Consider the following 26,750-nt stretch of genomic DNA (forward strand, 5'->3'; position numbering starts at 1 on the left):
CACTTCAGGAGTACGAGACGGAAAGTGATAGTGAATTAGATGGTTCTGTTGTTGCCAAGGATGAAAGCTGTGCAGATAAACTTAATTTTTCCCTTAAAGGACATGTTAAAGATGAACTGGAACTTGATGTCAAGTATAAAGTTCCTACCGATATCGTTTGTGAAAATGAGGGGTAAAAAAATGGTGAAGCTGGGGAGTCGGCGGTGTATAGAATACTGGCGAGATGTGTGACAATGATGATGATGAGGTGGTTACTAGTGGAGGAAAGTAATGATGAGTCTGAGTTGTGGGATTGTGAGACTATTGTATCTACATATTCAAATCTGGATAACCATCCTGGGAAAATAGAAGTTCCAAGGATTGGCACTCATGTAATTACTCTTCGAGGAAAGCATAAGCTCCCAGTGGATAATGTCAAAGAAACTCGAGGATCAAGATCTAATAAGCAGAAGAAGAAACGACATGGTGACGAATCAAAGGAGGAAAGAAAGGAAACTAATGAAACAACAGGGTGTGGAATCAAAGGAGGAAAAGAAACAACGGAAGGTAAGCTTCCAGTGAATATTCAATCGTTTGATTAGTTTCGTTGTTCCTAGATATGTTTACTTTCGAAGTTTGTTTTTTAACAAATGTCTATTTGGCTTTTAAAGGATTATAATAAGAAAACCTCAGAATAATGGAGAGGCACCGGGCATTGATGATGCTGAATCGATATTGTCAGATAAGAACTTTGAAGAGGCCATGAGTGCTTTGTACCCTGGTTGCAAGAATTTCACTGTCTTAAGGTTTGTCATAAAGCTATTTAGAATCAAAGTTACACGTGGGTGGTCTGACATAAGTTTTACTAAGTTGCTTTAATTACTTAAAGCAGCATTACCGGCGGATAATAAAGTTCCGAAAGACACGTATCGATCTGAAAAATTAGTTAAGGAGTTGGAGCTAACTTATGAGAAGATCGATGCATGCCCAAATGATTGTATTTTATATTGGGGGAAGAAAAATGAATTGTTGCAAGAATGTCCTACTTATAAGGTGTTGAGATATAAAATTGCTACAATTGAAGAGAGAAAAAATCATGTAAGACTACCTGTGAAGCAGTTGTGGTACTTTCCAATTGGGGATAGGTGGAAGAGAATGTACGGTGTCGGTTGGGTAACCAAAGCTATGTGCTGGCATTCCACAAATAGATTGGGGGATGGTGATGAGTTGGGTCACCCAGTTGACTCATCATCTTGGAAACACATTGATAGGACATACCCAAGCTTTTCTTTCGAGCCACGTAATGTTCAATTCAGCCTTGCCACTGATGGGTTCAACCCCTTTGGAATGCAAAGCACATTGTATAGTTTTTGGCCAGTGATGTGTCACATATAACCTCCCTCCTTGGCTATGTATGAAACCGCAATTCACTATGTTAGCACTGCTCATTGAGGGACGACGACAACCTGGGAATGATATAGATATTTATTTACAGTTGTTGGTCCATGAATTGCAATCCTTGTAGGATAAAAGAGTGCTAGTCAAAGATGCTAATAGGGGTGATGTGTTCAATATGTGTGCAATTCTCTTATGGATGGACAATTCACGGTTTCCTAGCTTTTGGGAACATCTCTGGATGTAGGACTAAGGGGAGATATGCTTGTCCCCCTTGTGGTCTAAATACATCCTACTGTGAGACTTGTTCATGGGAGAAAAAATGTTTACCTTGGTCATAGACGATTTTTGCGACAATTAGATTCAAATAGACTTGATGTGAGAGAATCTACTTTCAACAAGGAAGAAGAGCTCAGGTCACAACCCCTGTGTTTGTCTGGGGAGAATGTTAAAGAGTTAACTCAGAATCTCAAAGTGAAATGGGGAAAGTTAAAGAAAAGGAAACGGGGAGGTGGTGACTCTGAGGATAAGGAAGATGTGGATGGGGAAGATGTGGACAGTGATTCTAGTTTTTTGAAGCAATCAATATTTTCTAAACTTCTTCCATATTGGGAAGAACTCCCGTTCCTCGTAACATTGATGTGATGCACACTAAGAAGAACGTATGTGAAATTCTTATTGATTTGATGTTGGACACGAAAAAAACCAAAGATGATTTCAATGCACGCAAAGACTTGAAACTTTTGGGGATAAAGAAGAAGTATTGGGTGACAGACGATAATCGTAAAAAACGTGGAGTATTCTGTCTTACACCTGCTGAGAAGTCTTTGCTTTTTACCACCTTAAAAAACATACGCGTACCTGTTAGTTTTAGTAGCAATTGGAGGATTATTGTCAAGGAGGGGTCCATGGAACTCAAAGGGATGAAGTCTCATGACTATCACATTATAATGCAACATTTGCGTCCTGTATTGATCCAGCACGCATATAAAGATTGGAAGGAGGCTTGGGCGGTCATATTGAGTTTTTGTACTTTTTTTTGTACTCTATGCTCGAGGAGAATTGAAGTTGATGCTTTGGTTATACTTAAGATGGGTATGGCCAGAACCTTATGTGAGCTTAAGAAGATGTGTCCTCCGTCGCTTTTTGTCATAATGATGCATCTTCCTATTCATTTAGCCTATGAGGCCCGCGTGTTAGGACCAGTGTTCTATCGGTGGATGTATGTCTTTGAAAGGTATACTTAGATCAAAAACTTTTCACATGATTATTTGGTTTTATTTCTTGTACTTTCTATTTAAGTTTAAAGGTTAATGAAGCAGTACAAGGATTATGTTACGAATAAAGCATGCCCAGAAGGTTGCATTGTTGAGCGATACTTGAAGGAGGAGACAATGATATACTGTGGAGGATGCGAAGGAGGGGGTGGCTCCTTCAAAAGCTAGAAGAGTGCACTAAGGTAACAATGCCTCCTGGTTTGCTTGATGAAGTTGACGGAGTAGGTCCTCTTGGTCCAAGTAAACGCTACCTTTTAGAGGGTGGTTGAGTGGGAGCAAGCACGTAAGTGGATATTGAAAAGTCATCCAAAATATGAAATGTGGGAGAAGTAAGTCTATTGAGTTTATGTGTATGTATTTTTCAATTACCAAATAGACATTTTTATATTATTTATTGTGCTTTTATTAATGATATTGAACAGAGAGTACAATAACTTCCTTGAGGTTTGCAAGAGAAGCACAGGAAGAAAGTCCGCCGGAGTTCAAAATACACGAAAAGACGAGTTCATGCCATGGTTGAGGAGACAACTTGATGTTCAAAACCCGAAAGATGACGAGCTTATAGAAGTAGCAAGGGGACCAACACGTTTTGCCATAATATATGAGAAGTATGTAGTCAATGGTTTTTTATTTGTCACCAAAGATTATGAGTTGACTAGAAGAAACCAAAACAGTGGAGTTTGTACCAAGTGCCCAACTACCTTTTGCTCAAGTGCTAAGGATAAAAATCCTATAAAAGCATCTACTGAATACTACGGTGTTCTTAGGAAAATTGTTCAATTGGAGTACCGAAATACTAATTACAAACCAGTGTTATTCAAGTGTGATTGGGTTAAGCTCCCAAATGGTGTGAAGTTGGATAACGAGTCAAAACTGTTGTTGGTCAATCTATCCAATATGCTTGGCTCATCTCAAATGAATGACGAGCCATTCATTCTTACTGAGCATGTATCCCAGGTCTGTTACTCTAAAGACCCAGTGAATCTTGATTGGCTTGTGGTTATTGAGGTTCCAAGGAGGGTTTATTTTGATCTGGACTCAACAAGAGTAGTGTCAGAAAATATAGTTGTGGATGAATTGTTCGCGAGGCCCATCATTCCCGAACGTATGGAAGATGAGTTGATCTTTAATGAAGAGAATATGGTTGTTGCTATTGAGGTTATTAGCAAAAAAAAAGACCTAGAAAGAAATGACATGTTATTTTATTATATGAAGTCTTTTGTTCCGAGAATTACATATTTAAACCTGTTTTGCTGCTTGTTTTGAATTCATATTTAAATTAGTGGTTTACGTTTTTAAATTAGTGTTTCACATTTTGACTAATTTTTGAATTCATTATTTGTTATTTGTACATTGATCCTTATTGTATTGATCATTAACTTAACTGTATATGCAAATGCTTGTTTAATTTCCAGAGTTTAGTCGACGCTTTGTACCATGGTTTGTAGCACATCCCCAGATTCAGCTCAACCACTAGAGGTTTCCCCCAACAATAACACTGATAATTAGTTCATAATTCATGATTATCTGATTAAGTTAATTATTTCCATTTCATTCTTGTATAACATCATCAGTTTTTGCATTATCAGGTGGGTTTGCTACTTCATGACCACACTCAGATAACACTAGAGGTCATACTCTACCTATATCCGATCATTTGGAAGAGGGGCAGAGAATTGAACTTTGGCTTAATATCTATAACCAACCTGATTTTCCTGAAGAAGGTGTCAGTAGGCTATCTAGTGAAACTGCTTCGCCTTGCGGACCGTGAGATCCCATGCTTCTATAAGGATTGGCCAACTATGATGGAACTTAGTAAATGAACTCACTATAACAACATCATTAAAAGCTTGAACGACACTTTTGTATTTGTTAATGGTGACAAAGACAAGGGGGTAGACTGTAAGTATGTTCGGATAAAGTCATGGCCGCTTGGAGGAGCCACAAGTGTGAACTGAAAAAGAAATATGTTGCTAGTAAGGATCCAAAAATTGTGAAAATGAAGGCACCAGACGGAATCCCTTTGGAGGATTGGAAAACTTTTGTGAATCATTGTCATTCAAATGAATTTAAGGTATTGTCTTAGACATTCTAACGATATACTATACGATATTCCTTGTCCTTACTAGCTTATAAGATGCAAAACAAACTATAACTTAATTTGTGTATGTTATGTAGGCATTAAGTGCGAGAAATATTCAGAACCGTGCAATGCAAATTGAACCAAATTGTGGGGGGAGGACACCAGCACAAGTTTATCGTCGTAAAATTGCAAAGGAACAAGGTGTGTCGGTGGAAGAAGTTGATCAGGGTGATATGTATGTAGAAATGCACACACTTAAAAAAACTGGTACACCCCAATGACAGAGTTAGGCAATAAGTCTTTATTTTATATAAGCCATTTTCTTGGATGCTTAGTTAATGCATCACTTATATATATACTATTTAAAAGTGCATGCTTAGTTAATGATACATTTGTGTTATCTATATGATTTTAGAATGTTTTTATATTTTCCATTGAATAGGATAAGATTTCTCAACATTCCCCTTTGAACTCTAACATGACCTCTAACTTCGACTTTGAAGCATGCGACAATGATGTTGTGACAGAGGTATGAATTTACACTTTGCTCATTTTTTTTTATTCCTCAAATTAAAATCTCCAAGATCTCCAAGTACACAGGTTGTTGGTAAAGACTCAAGAGGGCGCATGCGGGTCATGGGTTCTGGTGTCTCTAAGTCTTCATTTAAGCATTCGGCTCTTTATAGGAAGAGATATCAGAAACAAATTAAGGCCACCGAGGAGTTAAAAGATCGGTTTGAAAAAGAAAATTGATGAGTTTGAAGGACTCATTTGATGGAAAAGTAAATCGAGTTAATGAAACTAACGTCTAAAAATCTTGTCCGCCAGATGCCACCCACATGTAATTCCCCTGTTGGACCCTTTTCTTCTGGATCACATGATATATTCTCTCAGGTATGAATACGTATGAATTTATTTTATTCTCATAGTAATAGTAAAATTTAATGGTTTGTGTATTTGAACTTTTAACTAATGTTATTTTATTTTATTTTTTATCTATTTTTGAAGGGACCCGATTACATGAATGTTGAAGTCAATCTGAGAGCCTTTTGGCCCTTGAGAAAGGTTGCTGGGAGGGTGAAACAAGTTGATCCAACATTTAAGATTGGAGATAGAACGTTTACATTGAGGTGATTACGGTAGGTTCTTGCGAATTGCCTGTGCCCTATAATCACTTTTGTACCCTTGGTCAAGTTAGGCAGGGAAATGTTATTTGGCCCAAGGAATTTCTGCAGTTTCTCCCTCGTCGTTGTTAAAGGCCATTTCTCCTCTTTTAGTAGACATAGTGTCATTTTCATCTTGGACTTGAAAGTATTTTATTTTGTATTAGTCAAGTCAGGATTTTGGATGTGTTACTTTGCTTTCTGGATACGTTGTTTCGTTATGGATACTTCCAATGAGTTATTTTGTTTTATGGATATTTTGGTTGTGTTATATGTTGGGTGAGCTTGTTTTATAGATATTTTGGTTGTGCTATATGTGGTACTTGCAATTTGTGTGGTTGTGTGTTTACTTTCTCAGGTGGCGGGATTCACTACCCTTTTTAACTCCGCCAACGCAAACTAGATATTTGCGTTACTGGTCCCAAGCCCAGATAAAGGAGGAGGGAAAAGGCGGAACTGATTGGTTTTTGCAAGTTATGAAGTGAGAGCAACCTCACCTGTCCCTTGAAGCACAAGAATATGCAGATTTAGTTCCCGAGTTGAATAAGATAGTGTCTGCAATTCAAGTGTTTGGTAAGTTATTGCGTATAGCCGTGTTAATTACTTTGATACTTATCCATTTTTTTTCTTCCAACGAACACTGAATCTCTTGATAGTTTCTTGAATGTGAGAATTGTTCGTAGCCTAAGAGGTTTGAGTTTTTTGGAGGTTCTTCTTGGAATCTAGAAAATTCCAACCAGTCCGTGATGTGGAGATGGGAATTTTCTGCAGGCCAGTCACTTCATGGACGACTCTATCCTAGTTGTAGGAGTGAAGTCAGATCCCACAGTAGCTAAAGAGGTGTGTTTGTGGAGCTTTATTGTGGTTTCTGAATATATTCTCTCGAGCTTCTAATCATAATGAATCTTTACTTGTGTCATGTAAGTACATCTACATTGATAGTGCATTAGTGTCTGCTTACGTCATTGACAATAATTTTTTCTCATTCAACCTCTTTTGTTCACTTAGAGGTCTGATGTTTCGAACTGGAAAAAAGTGGAGTTTCTGTTGGTAGCTAAAGCAACAGATCATAATTCCTGCTTATATGGGAGCTTATTATGATATATTGACTAAGTATTCCTGCTGACACTTACACTGTTACAAGGGCATGGTTTTAGGAAGGAGTTTGTCGAGATGCTTGCTGATCTAAAATCTCGTTTTATCAGATTTCCAGGTATAAATAAAACGATATATTATGTCGGGCCTTAAATCTATGAATTTTTTAAAAATCTGGTTTTGTTTTGCTTCCTTTCATTTAGTGGTAAGAACTAAGAAGTACTGCTATTGGAAAAGGTGCTACAAGACCCAACTACGTACAAGTAATGTGATAAAGACGAAGGGTAACAAGAATTTTGCTTCAAAGTGAAAGGAATGGAAGTCTTTTAGCAGCGCTTGCAGAAACTGGATTCCTCATTGGGATGGAGAAGAATAGGTCGGTGTGATTCACTGTTTACATCTTATATAAGCTTTGTACATTCATTCAAGTGCTTAAAAAATAGAGCAAAGAGACCAGATATAAACAGTTTAAAGGGGAATCACCAAGTGTGCTCTTTCCTTGATAATTAGTTTATGCATTTAGTTGTATAACGTTTGATTGACCAAAGTTCTATGAGATTGAATCATATTGGTTTATGAAAAGTTGTAATGCTAAACATAAAGGAAACCTTTCCAGTTCATGGATTACCACTTGAGTATGTGTGCAAAACATTTCTCAAGAGTTTGCAACCAATGATAGAGATACATGATGCATTAGCTTATAATTTGAAGTGTCTCCAGGTGTAAATTTAGCTTTTGGCATATTATTAGGTGTTTCTAGACTATTTGCAAGTTGCATGTGTTATCTTCTTGATGTCTTGAGAATTAGAGGTCACTACTGTCTTTCTAGTACAATATTTTGAGTTTCCTTCTCTATTTGAAGCTTTCGCACGCTCCCATAGAAATGTAGCTATTAATTCCCTACTTAATGATTTATCTTCCACAAACTTGGTTTCTTAGTGAGTTTGCTATTAGCCCATTAATGGTTACCTTTATGATGACCTGTCTGAAGTTTGAAAATCTTGATTGGAACCCAGATGCAATATTCCTGAATTCGTGGCAGCAATATGGGACTCCTAGCTACTGGGTGCAACAGTTTTTCACGAAATCAAGCAGGGCAACCGTTCTAAATACCACCTTCCAATCAGACTCCTTGGCTTTTTGATGGCCTCTGCAATTTTTGGGAGAACTCTAAGGGCAAAAAGTACATAAAAATAAAGGTATTCTCTTTATGTGCCACAATAGGGTCATTCTCTATCTTCAAGTTCTACCGCAGCTTAAAAATATGACATGTAATACACCATTCTCTATCTGCTTTGCCCATGTGTGCCATGTGACAAGTAGGACGCCATGAGGAATTTGTTTCTCATAAATAGAACATGTCCTTATAAAAAGATCCCGTTCAGGCTTTATAGAACTCTCGTCTGATTTAGTGGAGGCTGTTGTTGCTGCTGCTGTTGCTCATTGCCAGTTGATTGTGGTTTCTAAGTAAGCTTCTCTGCTTTCTTTTTGCTAATTGGCATTTCTATCGCCCCAAAGTAATTAGTATAGTGAAGAATAAGTCTTGCAGAAGCTTGTCGTGATTCCTCACAAACTTTGATACACAATCTAATTGTTTGATTAATCGTGTGAGTCATGTTGCACAGATTCAAAGAGAAGCTACAACAAAACACATCTGGAAAGGGGGTGAAAGAACAGCTACAGTTGCTGTTTGGGATATATGCCCTCTCTTTACTTCATAAGCATTAGGGTGATTTTCTTTCCACTGGTAGCATAACACCTAGGCAAGCCTCACTTGTAAATGATCAGCTTAAATCTCTTTATGCCCAGGTACTGATTGTGTAATTCATTAATTTCCATTAGGACTCTCTTGGTTCAGTTCTATATTTCTATCTAACCTTGCATGACCAACTAAATTGATATGTCTAGATGTCTCTTAATAGGTCCGTTGCAATGCAATTGCACTGGTTGATGCATTTAACTACACCGACCATTACTTAGGCTCTGTCCTTGGTCGCTATGATGGGAATGTATATCCAAATCTATACAACGAGGCATGGAAGGACCCACTCAATGATTCAGTTGTGCCCGATGGCTATCATGAATACATATATCCTATGCTCAAGCAAAAACTCACGAATGCAAAGCTCTGAGGTCTGTGACTCCAACAAATTTTAAATTGTAGAATAAGCTTGCATTGCATCAACTCCCAGCCACAGATACGGTTTAACGCGTAGTTCTATTGGACTATCAACATTCCATAAAACAGTGGGTAGTAAAAGTGACAGTAGCACGCTAGCATTTGGAATTGCTGAATTGGCTACATAATTAGCCTTGACCTTAGTGTATGTTTAGCCTAGTAAAAGTGACAGTAAAAGGCTAGCATTTATAAGTTTTTTTTTTTTAAGGTATTTTGTTTATTATTAATGTGTGTTTAAAATTGTATAGGGAAAAGTTTGAGTTCGGATGATGAGGATTCGGATTCAGATAATGATGAATTGGATATTGAGGAGGAATCTAGAAAGATTGATGAGAATCGGGCAAGGGAACAAAAGGATGCTGAAGCTGAGCTTCAACTTAATATTAAAGAGGAGTCTGATGAGTTTCGTTTGCCAACTGAAGAGGTTTGTTTATTTTAGTTATTAGTGAGTTATGATTTTTGTAAATGTAGTTTGAGGTTGCTTTTTGGATTTTGGTAATGTAGGAAATTGGAGCAGAGGCACTTCAACCACCTGATCTTTTGAATTTGCAACGGAGAATTAAAGAGAGTTAGTACTTTGTTTTTTGAGTTTAGTATTGAGAAATTAAGTTTGCTTTTTAGCTTAATTTTGAGAATTTTTTGTTGATGGTTGGTTGTAGTTGTTCAGAACTTCGGATACTATCAAATTTTAAGACTTTGAGGCAGGAAGGGGTAACACGTAAAAATTATGTTGAGCAGCTTAAGAGGGATTTTAGCTCTTATTATGGATACAATGAATTTCTTATTGGGGTTTTGGTTGAGGTAATATATTGATAGAATGGTTTTGTTTCAATAATTGAATTAGGTTTATGATTAGTAACTTGACATGTGTATATTTTGATTGCCTTCTCATTACAGATGTTTCCAGTTGTTGAATTATTGGAACTTATTGAGTCTTATGAAAAGCCACGGCCCATCTGCGGCCCATCTGCCTACGGACGAATACTTCGAACGTGGAAGGGCAACCATTTAATATGTAGTATTTTTTTTTTTTTTTTTTGCTTCTCCTTTTATCAAATGACTTCATAATGAACTACTGTTTTGATTTTATTTTGTCACGAAGAAGAGATTGGCCTGAAGTGTTGATAAACAGAGGGGTAAACTGTGACCTTTTAAGCAAGTGGTCTAAGGTAAAATCACTTAACCATAGGTCTTAATCATTTTCCATTTTTCATTGTAATCTTAAACTTATTTTATGTTGTGATTTTCAGGTTGGATTGGTTGTGTATGACTCACAAGTGCCCATTGGTGCCACTCCTGAATATACGGCTGGTTACTACATGGTAAATGGTGTTTGTAGGTTCTCAGCATTTTATCGATGTGCTGTTTTTCTTTGTTTCCATCTTCTTTAAGTTGCATGCTTAACATTGCCACATCTTTTCTGTTCACAGCTGCAAAGTGCAAGCTCATTCTTATTCTTACCTGTGATGGCTCTTGCTCCTCAGGAAAAGGAGCGTGTAGTGGACATGGCGTATGTATTTATACCCTTTATAATCAATTTGTGTAATGGTTCTTAGAAGATAAATTTAGACCAAACTTGCTATTTTAATTTCGGAGTAGTCTAAGTAATTATGTATTTTAAACAAGTTTAGAGTAACATGTTTGAGCACGCAACAACATAATGTGGAAGGGATGAGCATGCAACCTATTCTTATGTTTCCATATCTAATGACCTAATGAGAACATAAATGAACTGTAACAGATATCATAAGCACAGTGTATCGTTAAGATCCTTCATGAATAGATTTTAATTATGCTGATGAATGAATTTTCCATCTCGCGAGTTAGTCTGTAACTGGTTGTAAAATTTCAGACCTGAAGAGCTTTCAAAAGTGCAGCTATTTTGTTCTTTAGGACTGATTGGTATAAAGCAAACATTGCACTAGCTAGATGTTGCACGCGTGAGGGGGGATCAGAACCTGACATTTTGGGTGTTTGCTAGAGTTGTAGATAGTCTTTGATGCTGTTCTTTGTTTTTTTTTGCTTTCCCTTTTTTCTTGTGTTTTGGAGATGACCTCAACCTACTGTATATTTTAACAAAAGTCTTCACTTCACCAAGTTATAGTAGGCTGGGTGAGTTTCATCAATTTTCTAGTTTTTCTGAAAGCATACATTTTATAGAATTTTCTCCATCTTTGATAATGGATTTGTCATTAGAACATGCACAAAACTCTGAATGCACTTTCTCCAACACAAGGTACATTTCTAGCTATGACTAATATGTCTCCTGACTCCTCTGCTTTCTAAGAGTATCTTTAGGAGAGCTACCAAAAAAACACCAAAATTTTGAATAAAAAAAACATCAAACCAAAAAAACACCAAGCAACTTTAGGAGCAACATCAAATTTTCACCAAACAACTACGCGGTTTTGGATAAACCGTGCCATATAGCTCATGCGGTTTTCCCAAAACCGCGCCACTAAAGCCCGTTTGACAGGCCCAAGCCCACGCGGTTTTGGGAAAACCGCGCCATGTATCGCACATTAACTTTTTTATTTATTTTCTTCCCAAATCTCTCACGCGGTTTTGCCAAAACCGCACCATAGAAGCCCATTTAGCAGCCCAAGCCCACGCGGTGTTGGGAAAACCGCGTAAGTGATTTGATACAGCATCAAACCTAGAACCAAATATTAGCCGATTTGGTGTTTGGTTTGGTATTTTTTTTGGTGTTTTCATCAACATGTAGCTCTCCTGAAGTTGAAAAAACACCAAATTGTTAGAAATTTGGTGTTTGGTGCTAGGTTGATATCACTCCTAAAGATGCTTTAATAGTTTTATTTGCTTTTGATTTCTTCTGTGCAGTATTAGTTTTTTTTTTCTCTTGATTAATTGCACACATTATAGAACCAAGTGATGCCTATTTGCTCTTGAGCACATCTGAATGAGTCAAATGGAGTATTTAGTGTCAAAAACTCACAAATGTAAAGCTCTGAGATCTGTGATTCCAACAAATTTTAAATTGTGAATATTGGAAGATTTATCAGTTAAGCCGTAGGAACACACCGCACTTGGTACATAAGCATTGTTTTCGTAATCACCAATTTCTTTACAGAATGGGTGATTGTGATGCATGAGCATAGATTATTAAATAATTAGTAGTTTATATTTTATTTTGTCTCCTAATTGAATTAGGAATAAGAATAAGATGGTTTTCTATTTGGTTTCCAATTAGGTTTAGTAGTTGTTTTCTTATATAAAGGCATCTAGGCCTTCATTGTTAGGAGGTTATTATTGATTATTAATTTTTTGTGAATTGTTCTTCATATTTGAATGTTTAAACCCTAGATTTAGGTGTTTGATTTATTAAATCTTATTGATGTTCATCCATTGTTAAAGCTTTCACCAACAAGATACATCAAAATTGGTATCAGAGCCATTAATTTCTTGAGAGATATTGTGATGGATTATCGAAGAAGAGGTAGAAGAGAGTCACCGCCACCGCGAAATCCCCATGGATTGAAGTACTATACCGATCCTCATACTTGGAGAGATTGTGATTTAGATCGTAGCTGCCGTGCAAGATTTCCTCCTTCAAGAAGGTATGAACCTCCTTCTAGATTTCGTTCCCCAACTCCCAATTGCCGCAGCCAAAATTTTGAGCCGCGAAGATCGTATTTTCGTAATGAATCCTACGATTATGATGATGATGAGTCTTTTATTGATTCCGATGAAGATGAGTATTCCAACGGATATTCTCACCAAAATAAGTATGCTGATCCCGAGACATACTACCCATAGTACAAAATATCCCGATATATCGCGATATTTGGGGATATCTATCCATATTTTAGAAAAAGATATATAAATATCACGATATGTTAAGAGATATATACGACTGTAAATATCTACGATATTTTGACGATATTTTGACGATATTTGCGATATTTGTGATATTTGAGGATATTTGGAGATATTTTGTGTATATAACAATTTTATTTAATATTTACCATTATATTTTAAATAAATATAAATAATGTATCATAATATATCAAGAAATATCCACAATATCTACGATATTTGTCGATATTTTAGATATATCCACGATATTTGCATGTGAAACAATGTCAAATATCCCCAAAGAGAGGGATATATCCACGATACATATCCAGAAATTGAGTATCGATAAATACCCATATCCTGATATTTTGTACTATGATACTACCCATCCCAACCACAACAACATAGTTATGCTTGGGTGGCTGAACAAACTACTCAAGCCACCAGGCAGCAACATTTATTTGATTTTGGGTGATGAAGCCCCACCATCTTCAATTCGACAACAAAGAAAAGTCCAATTTCGGCGTGATGAAAAACAGGTGCTAGGTCACAGGTATTGTGAAAATCAACAAAGCGGAGATGATCGTGGAGGCCATCTTCGCCATCTTTCTTTGAATTCCGGGACATGGAAGGAGAAATAGTCATTAGGTCATATTCCTCTGAACCAGTGACACGATGACAACTTCCAGCCTCACAACCCGCTACTGAAGCAGAAGAAGAGTGCACCACTACTTCAAAAGCCTCGAACTTTAAATTTTCATACCGTAGATCACCGACATAGTCAAGAAATCCAACTCCACTGTGATTCATCAATTTCAGCAGCACTTCAACCTCTTAATGTTGCTACACAACCTGAAACAATGGTGGTTGCACCTGTAGCAAACGCAGAAGAAGAGAACACCACGGATCAACCAATCCCATCTCAGGTTGAAGTTTGTACACCAAATCAAAATCAGGAAGAAGGTGAGGATACTAAGCCCACTCCACCTCCACCACCACCTCTTTTTCCACTTTCGCTGCCTCCATTGATCCGAAACCAGAGAAGGAAAGTAAGTGAGAAGAAAGCCCTCGAAAAATCAGTTGGGGAATTTTTGCTTCATGACTCTTCTTGCCATGAACTTGAGAACAAGTTAACAGTGGCTCCAGAGACTAGGATTGACCGTCATAGTCTTGTTTGGCATAAGTCAGTTTCCCCATCGATTGATTTTATAAATTTTATGTTTGCTTTGAAGCTTAAATTTTAGGGAAAAAGCTATATATGATATACGAAGGGTGACTATTTTTGGGGCAGATCTGCATAACTGTGGGCTTGGATTGACGCATGGCCTGGTGGTGGCTCAAAGTCTGAACTTTGTTTCTATTATTGCTAACCAGCCGAAGGTTATAGTAAGGGCAGATTTTCTTAGTAGTGTTCCTCTCATTACACCCAATCAACCGCATGGGTTGGAAAGGTTTAACTGGTCATGCATTGCAACAGTATCGAGGAGATGTTAACAACTATGGCATAATCGATAGAGATTGGGTCGTACGATCATGGGGTAATGGATCACTTTTGAATTCCTCATTCGCACCTTCATTTCGTCAAGGTAATCTACAAAGCCTGATTGCACTTCATAACGCCTATGGAGCCAATGACCTTGTGATTGCAAATTTGTTCAATCGAGGCCAAGATAATTTAGATACTGTTACAACCCTCTTCTTCTTATGAGCACTATTCCCTATCTCCGCCTTCTCACTCTCCACTTTCTCCCTAGGTCTACTCTTCCTCTAGGTTAATGACTCCGCCCCTTTTTCCTCTCAGCCACTATTACTCTTTATACCTTTCTTTCCATCCATCATGGCCCTCCACCTGTCCTTCCATCTCGCGGTCCTCTTAGCTCCATGTAGGGTTTTCCGTCTGCGACCCCCATGTTGTCGGCCTATCGGTGGATCGCGGACTTAGGTGTTATCTTGACCGACCCGTCTCACCATTCATATTCCGGTGATACATCCCGCCACTTCTGGATGCCCCTCTCGAGTCCACGATAGTATCTCGGTCGAGAGTCGAGGATTCTCCACATTAACCTTTCCAACCGTAGCGCCGCCGTCTTCCTTTCACCGGATTCCGCGAGTTTCCATGTGTTCTTACTGGCGGCCTTCGTTTCTTGTGCATCCACGCGTCCATCATTTTTGGTCGGTTCCTTTTGGTGTCCCCTCGATTTCAAATTCCCCTCAAATTACCTTTTTACCCCCCTCTTATAAAAAGCCCGCTCGATTTTTCCTCTCTCACCTAGCTTTTCTTTTTGCTTTCGGTTCCTCCGACCTCTCCTTCTACCTTTCTTCTTGTTTTTTCCGGCCCGGTCGCTCTCACGGTCGTCTTCTCCGGTTCTTCTCGGAAATTCTTGCTCCTACCGCTTTTCCTCTTACCTCGGGTTGGTATCCTCTTCTCTCTAGCTCCGTTTAATTGCTATATTGCGCATTTCTCCTTTGTCCTTGGTCTTAGAATCGTTCATCTTCCGCTTCTTTCTCCACCTTGTTGTGGTGAGTGTCTTCCACTCCAGACCCGCGATGTCGACTCGAGATCCGCCACTTCTTCCCTCTTCCCCAAATCCGGTAGCCGTGCTTCCCCACCTTTCCCGACCGGACCGAGGCCCCTTCAACCTCTGGGCAAGCTTTTGCCCTCCGCCGCCCACCACGGTAGTAGACATAACCTTGAGGTCACATTAAAGTGGCTTATGGGATACCCGGTGGCGTCATCTTAGAACATGTGCGACCTAACTTCGTTTCCAGCATCTAGTTCCCTACGGTAGGGGTGCCTTGGCCACTACGGTAGGATAGATTGTTCTTGACTGCGTTTGCCCCTCACCCGCCTTGATGTCGGGGTGTGTAATCACTTTAACATCCCCGCGCCAAAGGCATCGCAACCACGGAGGGTCATGTATGCCGCGAACCACTACAACCGTTCGGTACCCAAGATAGCGGTTCGCGACATGACCGCTCACTTCTTCATCAAAAGAGCACCAAGGATGTCGATTAATCGGCTATCACTCTTTTTGTGTCCGCCCTAGAAAGCGGCATTTTATTCTTCATGTCACTTCCTCCGAATAACCGTGGCATCACTACCCTCTTTATATCTCGGGCAATTTCCTCTCCGCAGATCTTCCATCCGAAATGAATCTTAACCACTTGGCTTTTCTTCCTAGTGGTGAGTCTCTCTTTTATCTACACCCCTTTGATGTATATCTTTTGGTTTCTCGAATTGACTTGGCGGCTCTCTTTTTCGGGTTAGGCCCGGCTCAAAGTCAGCGACCTTCGACCACATTTCCTCTACCACTTTCGGAAGATTCGCGACACAGGACCTGCTTCAAGCCGTGATACTTGGGGATTGACCACCGAACCACCACTCCCTATTGTCCGATCCCCCGAATTGAAATCCATAGGAAAATCTTTGCCCCATTTTTCCGTCCTCCTCCCCCCAAAGAAAGCCACGTGACCTCCACCCCAAGGGAAAGCCCATACCACGAAACCCCACTCTGTCCCAAGCCCGTTAAAGCAAGAACCCTTCTCCCTCCGCGGCCCTTACTCCCTACCGATCTCGACCCACTTGGGAAGATCAATACTCATCCTCTCATTCCCCTTCCACCGCCTCTCAAGCTTCGGACATGGGTGTTAACAAAACGCGAACTTTTCGACAAAATGACTTCGGACGAGGATGTCGTCCCCATTCTTGCCCCCTGGCGCTGCTCATTCCTCTCCTCCCCGGCCTCCAAAGCGTCCGCGGCCACTCGCTCACGAAGAGGGTCCCCAAACTAAACACATCTCCACCTACGCTGCTTCCCATCCCGTGCGGTGCAATCCCGGAAGGAGGTATCGCCCCGGACTGATAAGGGGACCGTTGGACCCGTTCCTCCGTTCTGCCCCGCTTTCAAACTTCGCAACTGCAATCTAACCATCAACGACTCTGCCTTGGAAAATCCGGCAGTGGCTTCCTCCCTATTCTTTGGGTCTCATCTCCCTAAAGATATGGCATACGCTGAGGGGGGCACCTTTGAGTCTCACCGGACTTCGTTCTACACCGGCTGGGAGAAGGTAACCCTTTCTTTTCACTCAAGTATCTCTCTTCCCTTTCTCTGAGTATTCTAACTCCTATTCTCTTTTCCAGATGAGTTTGGATATCTCCTTCATGATCCGCGGCCTCTTTGGTGCCATGGCGGGCGGATCGATGAAATTGACAAAGGAAGTTGCCCATTTGGAAAAGAAGAAGGACGCGGACATGGAAAAGCTTCGGGGCCGGGGACGAGCTTAAAACTGCGAGGCCGCCCCTTGCTTACATGGACAAGGTTAATGACCGGCAGAGTAATCGGTAGCGAGACTCTCCAAGAGAAAGCACGCCGCCTCGGGCGGCCCTCTCCGAAGCATCGGGAGGAGGTATCGGCTCTCCTTAACCAACATGAGGCCGATATGGGCGAGCTCGGGGACGACTTCGGACCCAGCCGAAAAGAGGGTGGCCAAAGGTCAAGGAGGAATTTGATCGGCTCACCAAAGAAGGCCGTCTCCTTCCCCGGCCCCGCCGCTTGCTCCCTATCCGAGGTCTCAGTGCCCATTCCGGCCTCCATCACGAAATGCAAGAGGCGGCTGCGTTGGTATCCCGGGTGATAGATGAGGTTCGGATGAAATTATAGCGAAGCCCGTCGAGTCGATGATCGTGAAAGTCTTTGCGACTTGAAAATAGCTTGTTTATGCCACGGCTGGGCTTTCTTTGATGCTACTTTGTCATACTATTTTTTGCTACCTTTTGTTGTATTTTCACCCCTCTAGTTGGGATGTTCATATTATGTTATGTTTGTTAGATGCGGATTGTTTTACGTTGATACTCTTTTCGTGTATGAACCCGGCAATATCCGGACCCTATTAGTGTATTTACCCCGTTGGTTGGGAATATTTGATTTGCTTGCCCCACGCCCGGACCGGGCCTCAGCCACTCTCTCTACCTCGGCGGGCACTCTGCTGCGGTATGCCAAAGCCTCTTAAACCGTTTGCCTCTATCTCACATAGGTCGGGGCAACTCCTCTCACCCCGCCTTTGTGGGACCTCATCTTCAGCGAGGCAACTTCGTTTTGCCCCACTAAAGTTTGAACCTCTCGTCGCTTGGAGGGCTCACCCCTCCGCTTCCGCTTCACTCAGGGGCAATGAAAACTCATGCAATAATATTTAACTTCAAAGTGCTACGGTTTTATATATGTACCGGATAGCTCATGCCATTTCGGTTTCTCCCATTACATTTACTTTCGTGAAAATTTTTTCGGAACCTTACATTCCACGGCTATCCACGGCTTGCCCTCCACGGTTTGTAACTTGTAGGTGCGTTCCCCCACCTCGACCACCCATGTATGGCCGCTTCCCATGTCGGACCCAATTTCCCTCGGCGGCTTTCTTGGTCTTTGGGTGTCACTCAATTGAAGCACCTTGTCTCCCACCATAAATTTCCTGCATCTCGGTTTCTTGTTGTCTTGCGCTTCGCGGGCCAATGCGATATTCTTCGGTTTGGGCTACGTGTCTCTCCTTTCTTACGCTAGATTCATGTCCCCGGCGGAATGCCCCAATTTGACCCATCATTTCACGGTAGCGGTCCTAGTGGTTCTTTGCCACCATTTAAATGGGTATCCGCGACCTCTACTCCATCGCCTTGATGCAAAGGGGTCTCCTTGAATCGAGGTTAAATTAGGGTTGTCCGATAAACCCAAAGCACCAATTTAGTTAAATCGGCCCAGTCCCTTCTTGCCCTCCGGTTTCCTCTTGAGATTGTTAAGTATGGTTTTGTTAGAGGATTCCGTTTGTCCGTTTCCCTCGGGGTTGTAGGGGCCGAGAATCCCTCGTTTGATGTGATATGTTTGCGAGAAAATTCTTAACCCTTGATCCGTGGTGGGTTCCATTATCCGCAATGATAGAATAGGGCGCCCCGAACGGCATATGATGTTTTCCACAAGAACTTGATCACTTGCACCTCTTTCACTGCTGCAATGGCATTGCTTCGATCCACTTTGTAAAATAGTCATGCGGCCATAAGAATCTTCTTTTACCGCGAGCCATGGGCGTGGTCCCACTATGTCAAGGGCCCACATCGCGAATGGCCCGCGGGCTAGACACCTTTGTCTTGGCCGCGGCTCTGGCGGGGTCAATATCAACCGAAAAACCTCGACACTTCTCACATTTTTGGCGAATTCCACGGCGTCTCTTTTCATGTGAGGCTAAGAAAGTAGCCTTGTGTTAACAACACATAATGCCGTTGTTACGCCGCCCGAGTGGCTCCCACAATCCCCTTTGTGCAACTTCGGCGAGCACCTCTTGAGCGGTTTGACCCCGAATCATCTTAACAACGGTCCATTGAAATTCCTCGATATAATTCCCCTCCCACCAACGTGTATCTTAAGTGATGTCGTTTCGACTTTAAATCTTTCTGCGGGACAAATCCCTCACCCCTGTCAAAAGCTGCTTGATTGGCATCACCCGTCCATCGTCACCCTCCGCGGTATTCATCACTCCCAATGCTTCCTCGACGCGGCTTGTCGACTTCCTCACCGCCGAGTCTTTTCCTCGGACCACGGCATGGCCGCCGCTACATCGCCGGGCGTGCGCGTGGCGATTCTCCCCGGTTCAAATGTACAAAGCGGATTTTGCGAACCCGGCCTTGACTCTGCGGGACTCCCAAATATCTTGCCATCACGGGGCACCTCGCGTGAACCCTCCATTTGCACGGCGCACACTACCAAATTGAGTCGAATTATCTGATGAGTTCCTTCACCCCGGGCCCTCGCCATTCTCATCTTGTCGGCGATTACGCCTCATACTCAACCGTTGTTGGATCTTTGCGAAACCCGATTTCATTGTCGATCTCTAGCTTTGTTGTTGTGCGGCGTGACCAATACTACACCAATTCATTGCCGGCATCCGTCGGTGACCCGTCCGCAAACCTTTCTCCAACCGTTTTACGTTAGTCCCGGTGGGTTCAAGCTATCGACTCCTCTTCCCTTTTTCACGGTTCCAAAACCATCTCCTCCCCATGTAGGATCCTGCGGGAACTCGCCAAGAACTCCGCCACTACACGAGCTTTCTCATTTGTTTCTCACGATATTGGATGTCATACGAACTTAGCATCCGCGGCCCGTTTCAACATTCTTCCCTACTTCTCTCTCTCTCAAAGCGCTTAAGAGGCAAGTTAAGTGACCGATCAACTGCGTGTGCTTCAAAATAGGGCCCGACGAATTTGAAAATATCAAAGGCGGTATTCTCCCACCCGCGTATCACGGTTTTACGCATCGATAACGTCTTACTCGAAAGTATATTGGCCTTTCTATCTTATCCACTACTTTCGAACAAGGACCGAAATGATTGCATAATCTGTGACCCCGGTACAAATACAATTTTCTCCTCTCTTGGGGCCACGACAACGAATGGCATACCCTCTAAATACCTTTTAAGCCCACGGAATGCTGTTCACATTCTCCGTCCATGTGAAATCGTGGTGTTTCTTAATAGTGCAATACATCGACTACATTTTGTCGGATGATTTTGAGATGAACTTTGTGAGAGCAGCGACCGCTTCCGACCACCAGCCGTGCACCTCCTTCATTCTTGTCTTTGGTGATGGCATCTCCACCAACGATCTTATCCGCTCTGGGTTGGCCTCTATTCCTCGGCGTGTCCTGATATACCCGAAATTTTCGGTGGTGACTCCAAATGTGCACTTCGGGGGTTGAGTTTCAAGTTATTGTGTTCGCGATTATCACGAAATGTCTCCTCCAACCGCTTCCAAGTGCTCTGTTCCGACATACTCTTCTCCACCATATCATCGATGTATATCTCAATGCCTTTTGGATCTTGCCCTCGAACATCTTCTCTCCCAATGACGGAAGGTGGCCCTGCATTTTAATCCAAATGGCATTCTAGTATAGCGATATGTGCCCCCCACTCCACTCTGAAGGCCGTTTTTTCGATCGAGTCCATACATTGCCACTTTGTACCCCATAGAGCGCATCCATAAATGAGAAGAAACCCAGCCGTCCTGTCTACCAACTCATCCACTTTCGTGGCATTGGATAAGCGTCGCCCGGACATTCTAAATTTATGTCCGTGAAGTCCACACACATCCGTTACCTTTCCATTTTTTTCTTGGGACCGACCACGTTGACAAACCGATCACATGAACTCCACCTCCCTTATTATCCCCATACCGCTTTAGCCTCGCAACCTCTTACCAGTTCATACGCATATTTGGGCCTCATGCTTCTCATCTTACGTCTCCACTGGCGCGGCCCGGCGTCTCCCTCATGTGCAGCGATGACCGCAAAACTCGGATCTAACCTAGTGACATCCTCATCCCCACGCCAAAGGCGTCTGCGTTCTTCACCAAGCATTGGACCAACCTATCCTTCCATTCTTACGTAAGACTTCGACCACTATCGATGTGAACTTTTCCTCTTAGCCCTCTCCCCGAGTTTACTATCTCTATCTCGTCTAAAGTCTTGGGATCCTCCTCGACCTCCCTCCTTCCTCTACGGCCCGCCTTGTAATTGCTATGCCGACCTCTTCCTAGAGCTTCGTCGACTCCTCTTACGGTCCATGGGACATCCTCTTGATTGTATTACGGTGGATTGTTCTTGGATGCCACGATCTCCAGCGGACCTCGTATGTTCCGTTAGGGTGGTGAATCGGATAACTTGATAGTAAGTCGGCGGCACCACCACAAATCATCTAATATCCATCTCCTCCCGGGGATTGCGTTGTATTGGGGTTGAGTCGACCACCATGAACCTTGAGAACAACATCCGCGGGCCCGTTATTCTTGGCGGCCAAGTTCCCCATAGGCTCTGTCCTGCTCCATTGAATCCATACAAATTTGTCGCGGAGGCCTCGGTTGCCGGGTTGATCCCATCTCCTCAAGAGCTCCTCTGAATAGCAAATCCGCGCGGCTACCCGCCACGATCTATCAAGACCGCTTTTGACCACATAATTGCCCATTATGCCCTTTGTAATAACCAACGCGTCCTCGTGTAGGCGTATCCGCGCTCGGAGATCTACCTTGGAGAAGCGTGATTTTCTCCTTCCCGCTCATTGAATCTGCTCTCTATGTATCTCGCCTGCGTGGGACTCGTTGACTTCTTTGGATACTTTCGCCGTCCTCGACCTTATCGGTGGGCATTGTGACTCAATGACTTCTCCGGCCCGAAGATAACATTTATGGTTCCCCGATATTAGTCCGTCGGCGGGCGGGCTCGGTTTAGGTTTTCCCAACGAATTCCCTCGGCATCCCTTCTATTAATCTGGACTAACCATTTCAAGGCATAACAATCATTGGTTTTCGTGATTAGCGCGGGTGATACTTCCGCGGTATATAGCTTGTTGGGCATTTCGCCGGAATGGTTCGCGACCGCTTCATATCCTTGCACATTTTAATCGGTAGTATCTCCTTAACGGTTTCACCAACGGGACATGTTCCACCTCAGCGGTATGGCTTCCGCTCCTTTGCTCTCTCTGCTATCTCTCCGCTTCCCTCTTTCGGCCTTGAGGATTTGTCGCGGTACCTCTCCCGCCTCGGCTACTTCCACCGGTCTTTCTGCGTTCACCCCTTTCTCTACCGCCGATATTGTCTTGGCTCCTTTCTTGACTCATACGCATGGTGTCTTCATATCTTATATACTTCTCTACCCAGCGGATATAACTTCGTGCAATGTTGCTATCTCGTTCTTAGCCCGCGGTTGATGAGCTGCCGTCAGCGACCCACTTTTCGAATGCTATTACGCGTGATCCTCTCATCCAAATTCTCTACCTTTAGGGTCTTTTGCCTTGAAGGCGACCGGTACTCTCGACCCGATTCAGCGGATATCGTCTAACGTTAAATAGGGCGCGATGTTCCACAACCACTCCTCTTCGATGTATAAAGTGGTCAACAAGCGCTGCTCAAACTCTTGGAAATTGGTTATGCTCTTGAAGGCAACCGGTAGTACCGGTCGGAAGCCCACCCTTAAAGGCCGGAACATCATCATGCTGCGGACCATCATACCTCGCCTCTTGCCAAAGAGGCATCTGTATCTAAAATGATGGATGTGATCTGCCGGGTCACCCGTTCCATCATATCTCTCGAATCTCGGTGATTAAAAGCGCTTTGGTACCTCCAAGTCCATATCGCATCTGCGCAAGTGGGTTCGCGGTTCAACCCGCCACCACTTGGCGGCGGCGCTGTTTGGACCCTCGTTTCTTTGAAGATTAAGCCACTTTCGGTCAACATTAATCATTTGTTGCACTTGTTCGGCCGTTAATTAACCCGTCACGGATTATCCACCGAGTCGGTCCTTGTTCCTCTTAGTCCTCGCCTTTTCATTCTATGCTTCCTCCCCTGTTTCTTCCTCGGTCTCCTCCTCCACCCTCTCTTCTCTCTTCTCCGACTCCTCGTTTTTCCTCCCCGACCTTTCAATCTCTTCCCGCGTAAGCCGCCTTCTTAACCTTTCTTCCTCCTCCTCTCGTCCTTCCCCTTCTTCTACCACCGCTTCCGGCATCTGTTGCGACCACTTATCTTTTGGGGCCTACCAGCGCTTTCTTTGGTGCCATTTCTACTTCTCCCCGGGAGGGCCAGCCAAATGTTACAACCCTCTTCTTCTTATGAGCACTATTCCCTCTCTCGCCTTCTCATCTCCACTTTCTCCCCAGGTCTACTCTCTTCCTCTAGGTTAATGACTCGCCCCCCTTTTCCTCTCACCCACTATTACTCTTTATACCTTTCTTTCCATCCATCATGGCCTCCACTTTGTCCCTCCATCTCAAGGGTCCTCTTGGCTCCATGTGTAGGGTTTCGTCTGCGTGACCCCTTATTTGTCGACCACTCTCGGTGGATCGCGGACTTAGGTGTTATGCTGACCCGGCCCATCTCACCATTCATATTCCAGTGATACATCCTGCCACTACAGATACCTATGTGGATCCTTTTCTTTCTGACTCGAGAAATAAGTGTTCTTCTTGTTACACCAAAGCCTTCCGATATATCATCAATGAATTACCAATTTGCATTTATTCGCTGTGGAATTATCTGAATGGTGAAGTCGTGACATTGTGGTACTTGGTTCGTTTTGTGAGTAATTATTTGGGCAAAATTCGAGGTCGAATTCCTTTGAACTGCGGGAGGGTGATGGTGATGTACGTGACTTATGCTGACTTTTTGGAGCGTGTTCATGAAATCAAACTCGAGGACGAGTTTCTTTCAAGCGGGGGAGTATGATGCATGAGCATGGATTATTAAATAATTAGTAGTTTCTATTTTATTTGGTCTCCTAATTGAATTAGGAATAAGAATAAGATGGTTTCCTATTTGGTTTCCAATTAGGTTTAGTAGTTGTTTTCTTATATAAAGGCATCTAGGCCTTCATTGTTAGGGGATTATTATTGATTATTAATTCTTTGTGAATTGTTCTTCATGTTTGAAGGTTTAAACCCTAGATTTAGGTGTTTGATTTATTAAATCTTATTGATGTTCATCCATTGTTGAAGCTTCTGCCAACAAGATACATCATATTGTTTGCAATAGGTATATTTATGTAAAACTGATCTTTTTTGCATTTGAAAATGACACGGTTATTGTATAACATTAATTGAGCTCCTGTTTATCACCCTTTTATCTTTTGTTCTTTTTTGTTTTTGAGTACAACTTCCATATCTATGCGAGCTCAAAAAGAATTGTTCTGTATAAAACTTGCATTGTCTTTCCCTCAAGTGTCCTAACTATTTATCTTGCTCACAGCCTACTGAAGTATTTTATCCTGCTCCAAGTTTGGGTTCTGAACAATCTACTGCTGCGAGCTCGAAAAGAATTGTTTTGTATAAAACTTGCATTGTCTTTCCCTTAATTGTCCTAACTATTTATCTTGCTCATAGCCTACTGAAGTATTTTATCCTGCTCCAAGTCTGGGTTCTGAACGGTCTACTGCTGCGAGCTTGAAAAGAATTGTTCTGTATAAAACTTGCATTGTCTTTCCCATAAGTGTCCTAACTATTTATCTTGCTCATAACCTACTGAAGTATTTTATCCTGTTCCAAGTCTGGGTTCTGAACGGTATACTGTTGAAGCAACAGAGGAAGTCAGAGCACATGAAGAAGGTCAGCTTGATTACTCTAGTCGTTTGGCCAATCTTACTTTCCTTGGATTCTAGTCTTACTTTCTTTTTGGTTTTTAATGATTGGGAATTGTTAGTTTTCCGTAGTTGGTTTGAAGAATGTGAGCAACAATTTATATATGATGTACTAACTGGTGATATGAATTTGTGTGTCTTATTTGAGATGCAAGTACTTGAAGAGTGGCCTTGGGACTCTTGAAAAAGATGTTGAGAGGAGATTCAATTATGCACCAAGTAGAGAAGATATTGAGAATGCCATACTTGGAGACCAAGATATAGTCATAAGTCCTGACCCGTTTATTAAAGTTTCGGTAGATGATCATGAAAAGGTTAAGGCTAGGGGTTTGGGAAAAATTCTAGGACTTCAAATCATTTTTTTTTTTTACTTGAAATATTATCCTTTAGTGCATGACAATGATAAAACGCGTAGTGAAGAAACATGCCTTGAGGTTTTTTGGGAAATATTTGGAAATTCATATTTATATTGAGCTTGGATAGTAAATGCTACATTCATTTTTTTTTACTTGTATGAATATTAATCTCTTTATTATCTATTTTTCGGTAAAGGAATAGTGATTGGGAATATGTGTCTTCCTATTTTTCAGTCGATATTTGTGGCTAAAGATCTTTACCCATGGACTTGGCCGTGGCTAAAAGTCTGCTTTTTTGTAGTGCTAATTACGAAAAAGTAAGAGATCGACAAATAAGGAATTTCCAACTTTGGGCTGGACGTTTATGATAGGGTTATATATTAAAAGCATTACTTTTGTATTAACTCTAATTCTTTATATTTTGAATGAGAATCATATGGGCAAATGTTATGCATATTATATATGTTATTAGTTATATGCATGCGTCTAATACTTTATATTGTAGATAATATGGTGTGTGGTGACACACAGAAGATCATATCATCGATTACCTTATAAAGTATAAGTAAACGCGTTCACAACCTAGATGGATTTGGACAAACCATTGGTACAGTTGTAGTATAATATGGTATTAGTCTATCTTGACTACAGGATTACACTAGTACACTTTGTGTGTATTGAACATGACCAAGTGAGGTTATTTCTCTTTATACTGACTATATAAGAGAACAAACACCTCTGTTATTATGAATGTTTGTCCTCTTAATCCGGATATAATAACGGGCACTTACGTGCATTGTACATTGCTTTAAATCATCAATGAGTGAGATTCATTTGTGAATCAACAAACTCAATGGATTGAGAAATGACATTGTATGTAAGGTGTGCTGTTGATTATAAAAGGAATCCGTGACCCGTAGGAAGTCAGGTTGATGATGTCCCTTTGAGGAGCTCATAAGGATTGTCATGTAAACCCTGCAGGTGGATTTAATCCGACATGACAATGAAGTTGAGTGGTACTACTCAAGGACAAAAGAAGTTGATTAATGCAGTTGTCAGTAACTTGACTTAATCAACGGGCATTCGATATCTTAAACACAGGGAGATCAACAAGCATATAATATGGACCCCATAAATGTAATTTGGGATTAGGGCGGTAGTGCAACAATGACCTTTAGTGAAATAAGCCATTTGTTGACGGACTTGGGCCGTGTGTTCTGGGTAAACATGGGAAGCCCAAGCCCGTCAGGAG

General features: G+C 41.8%; 1 protein-coding gene across 25 annotated transcripts; it reads left to right on the forward strand.

The window, feature by feature from the left end:
- Positions 1-587: 587 nt before the first annotated feature.
- Positions 588-25,129, forward strand: LOC147520119 (26S rRNA (cytosine-C(5))-methyltransferase NOP2B-like). Of its 25 annotated transcripts, none has more exons than XR_015212438.1 (17): positions 5,527-5,628; positions 5,743-5,873; positions 6,301-6,470; positions 6,554-6,817; positions 6,906-7,110; positions 7,196-7,368; positions 8,009-8,191; positions 8,316-8,459; positions 8,618-8,801; positions 8,915-9,125; positions 9,420-9,595; positions 9,676-9,739; positions 9,831-9,972; positions 10,069-10,186; positions 10,274-10,340; positions 10,422-10,493; positions 10,602-10,970. XR_015212438.1 is itself a non-coding variant. In XM_086591598.1 (17 exons), the coding sequence occupies exons 14-17, from the start codon at positions 10,239-10,241 to the stop codon at positions 24,858-24,860; spliced, it is 360 nt and encodes a 119-aa protein (XP_086447724.1). In that variant the 5' UTR covers positions 5,527-5,628; positions 5,743-5,873; positions 6,301-6,470; positions 6,554-6,817; positions 6,906-7,110; positions 7,196-7,368; positions 8,009-8,191; positions 8,316-8,459; positions 8,605-8,801; positions 8,915-9,125; positions 9,420-9,595; positions 9,676-9,739; positions 9,831-9,972; positions 10,069-10,238; the 3' UTR covers positions 24,861-25,129. The 25 variants fall into 25 exon arrangements, 20 of the variants coding, with proteins under 20 accessions (XP_086447724.1, XP_086447721.1, XP_086447714.1 ...); XR_015212437.1 differs by having other exon boundaries at positions 10,277-10,340; XR_015212439.1 differs by having other exon boundaries at positions 8,378-8,459.
- The last annotated feature ends 1,621 nt before the right edge of the window (positions 25,130-26,750 follow it).

The sequence above is a fragment of the Coptis chinensis genome, chromosome 2 (genome assembly GCF_015680905.1).
Source record: "Coptis chinensis isolate HL-2020 chromosome 2, ASM1568090v1, whole genome shotgun sequence".
In the NCBI taxonomy this organism is placed as follows: Eukaryota; Viridiplantae; Streptophyta; class Magnoliopsida; order Ranunculales; family Ranunculaceae; genus Coptis; species Coptis chinensis.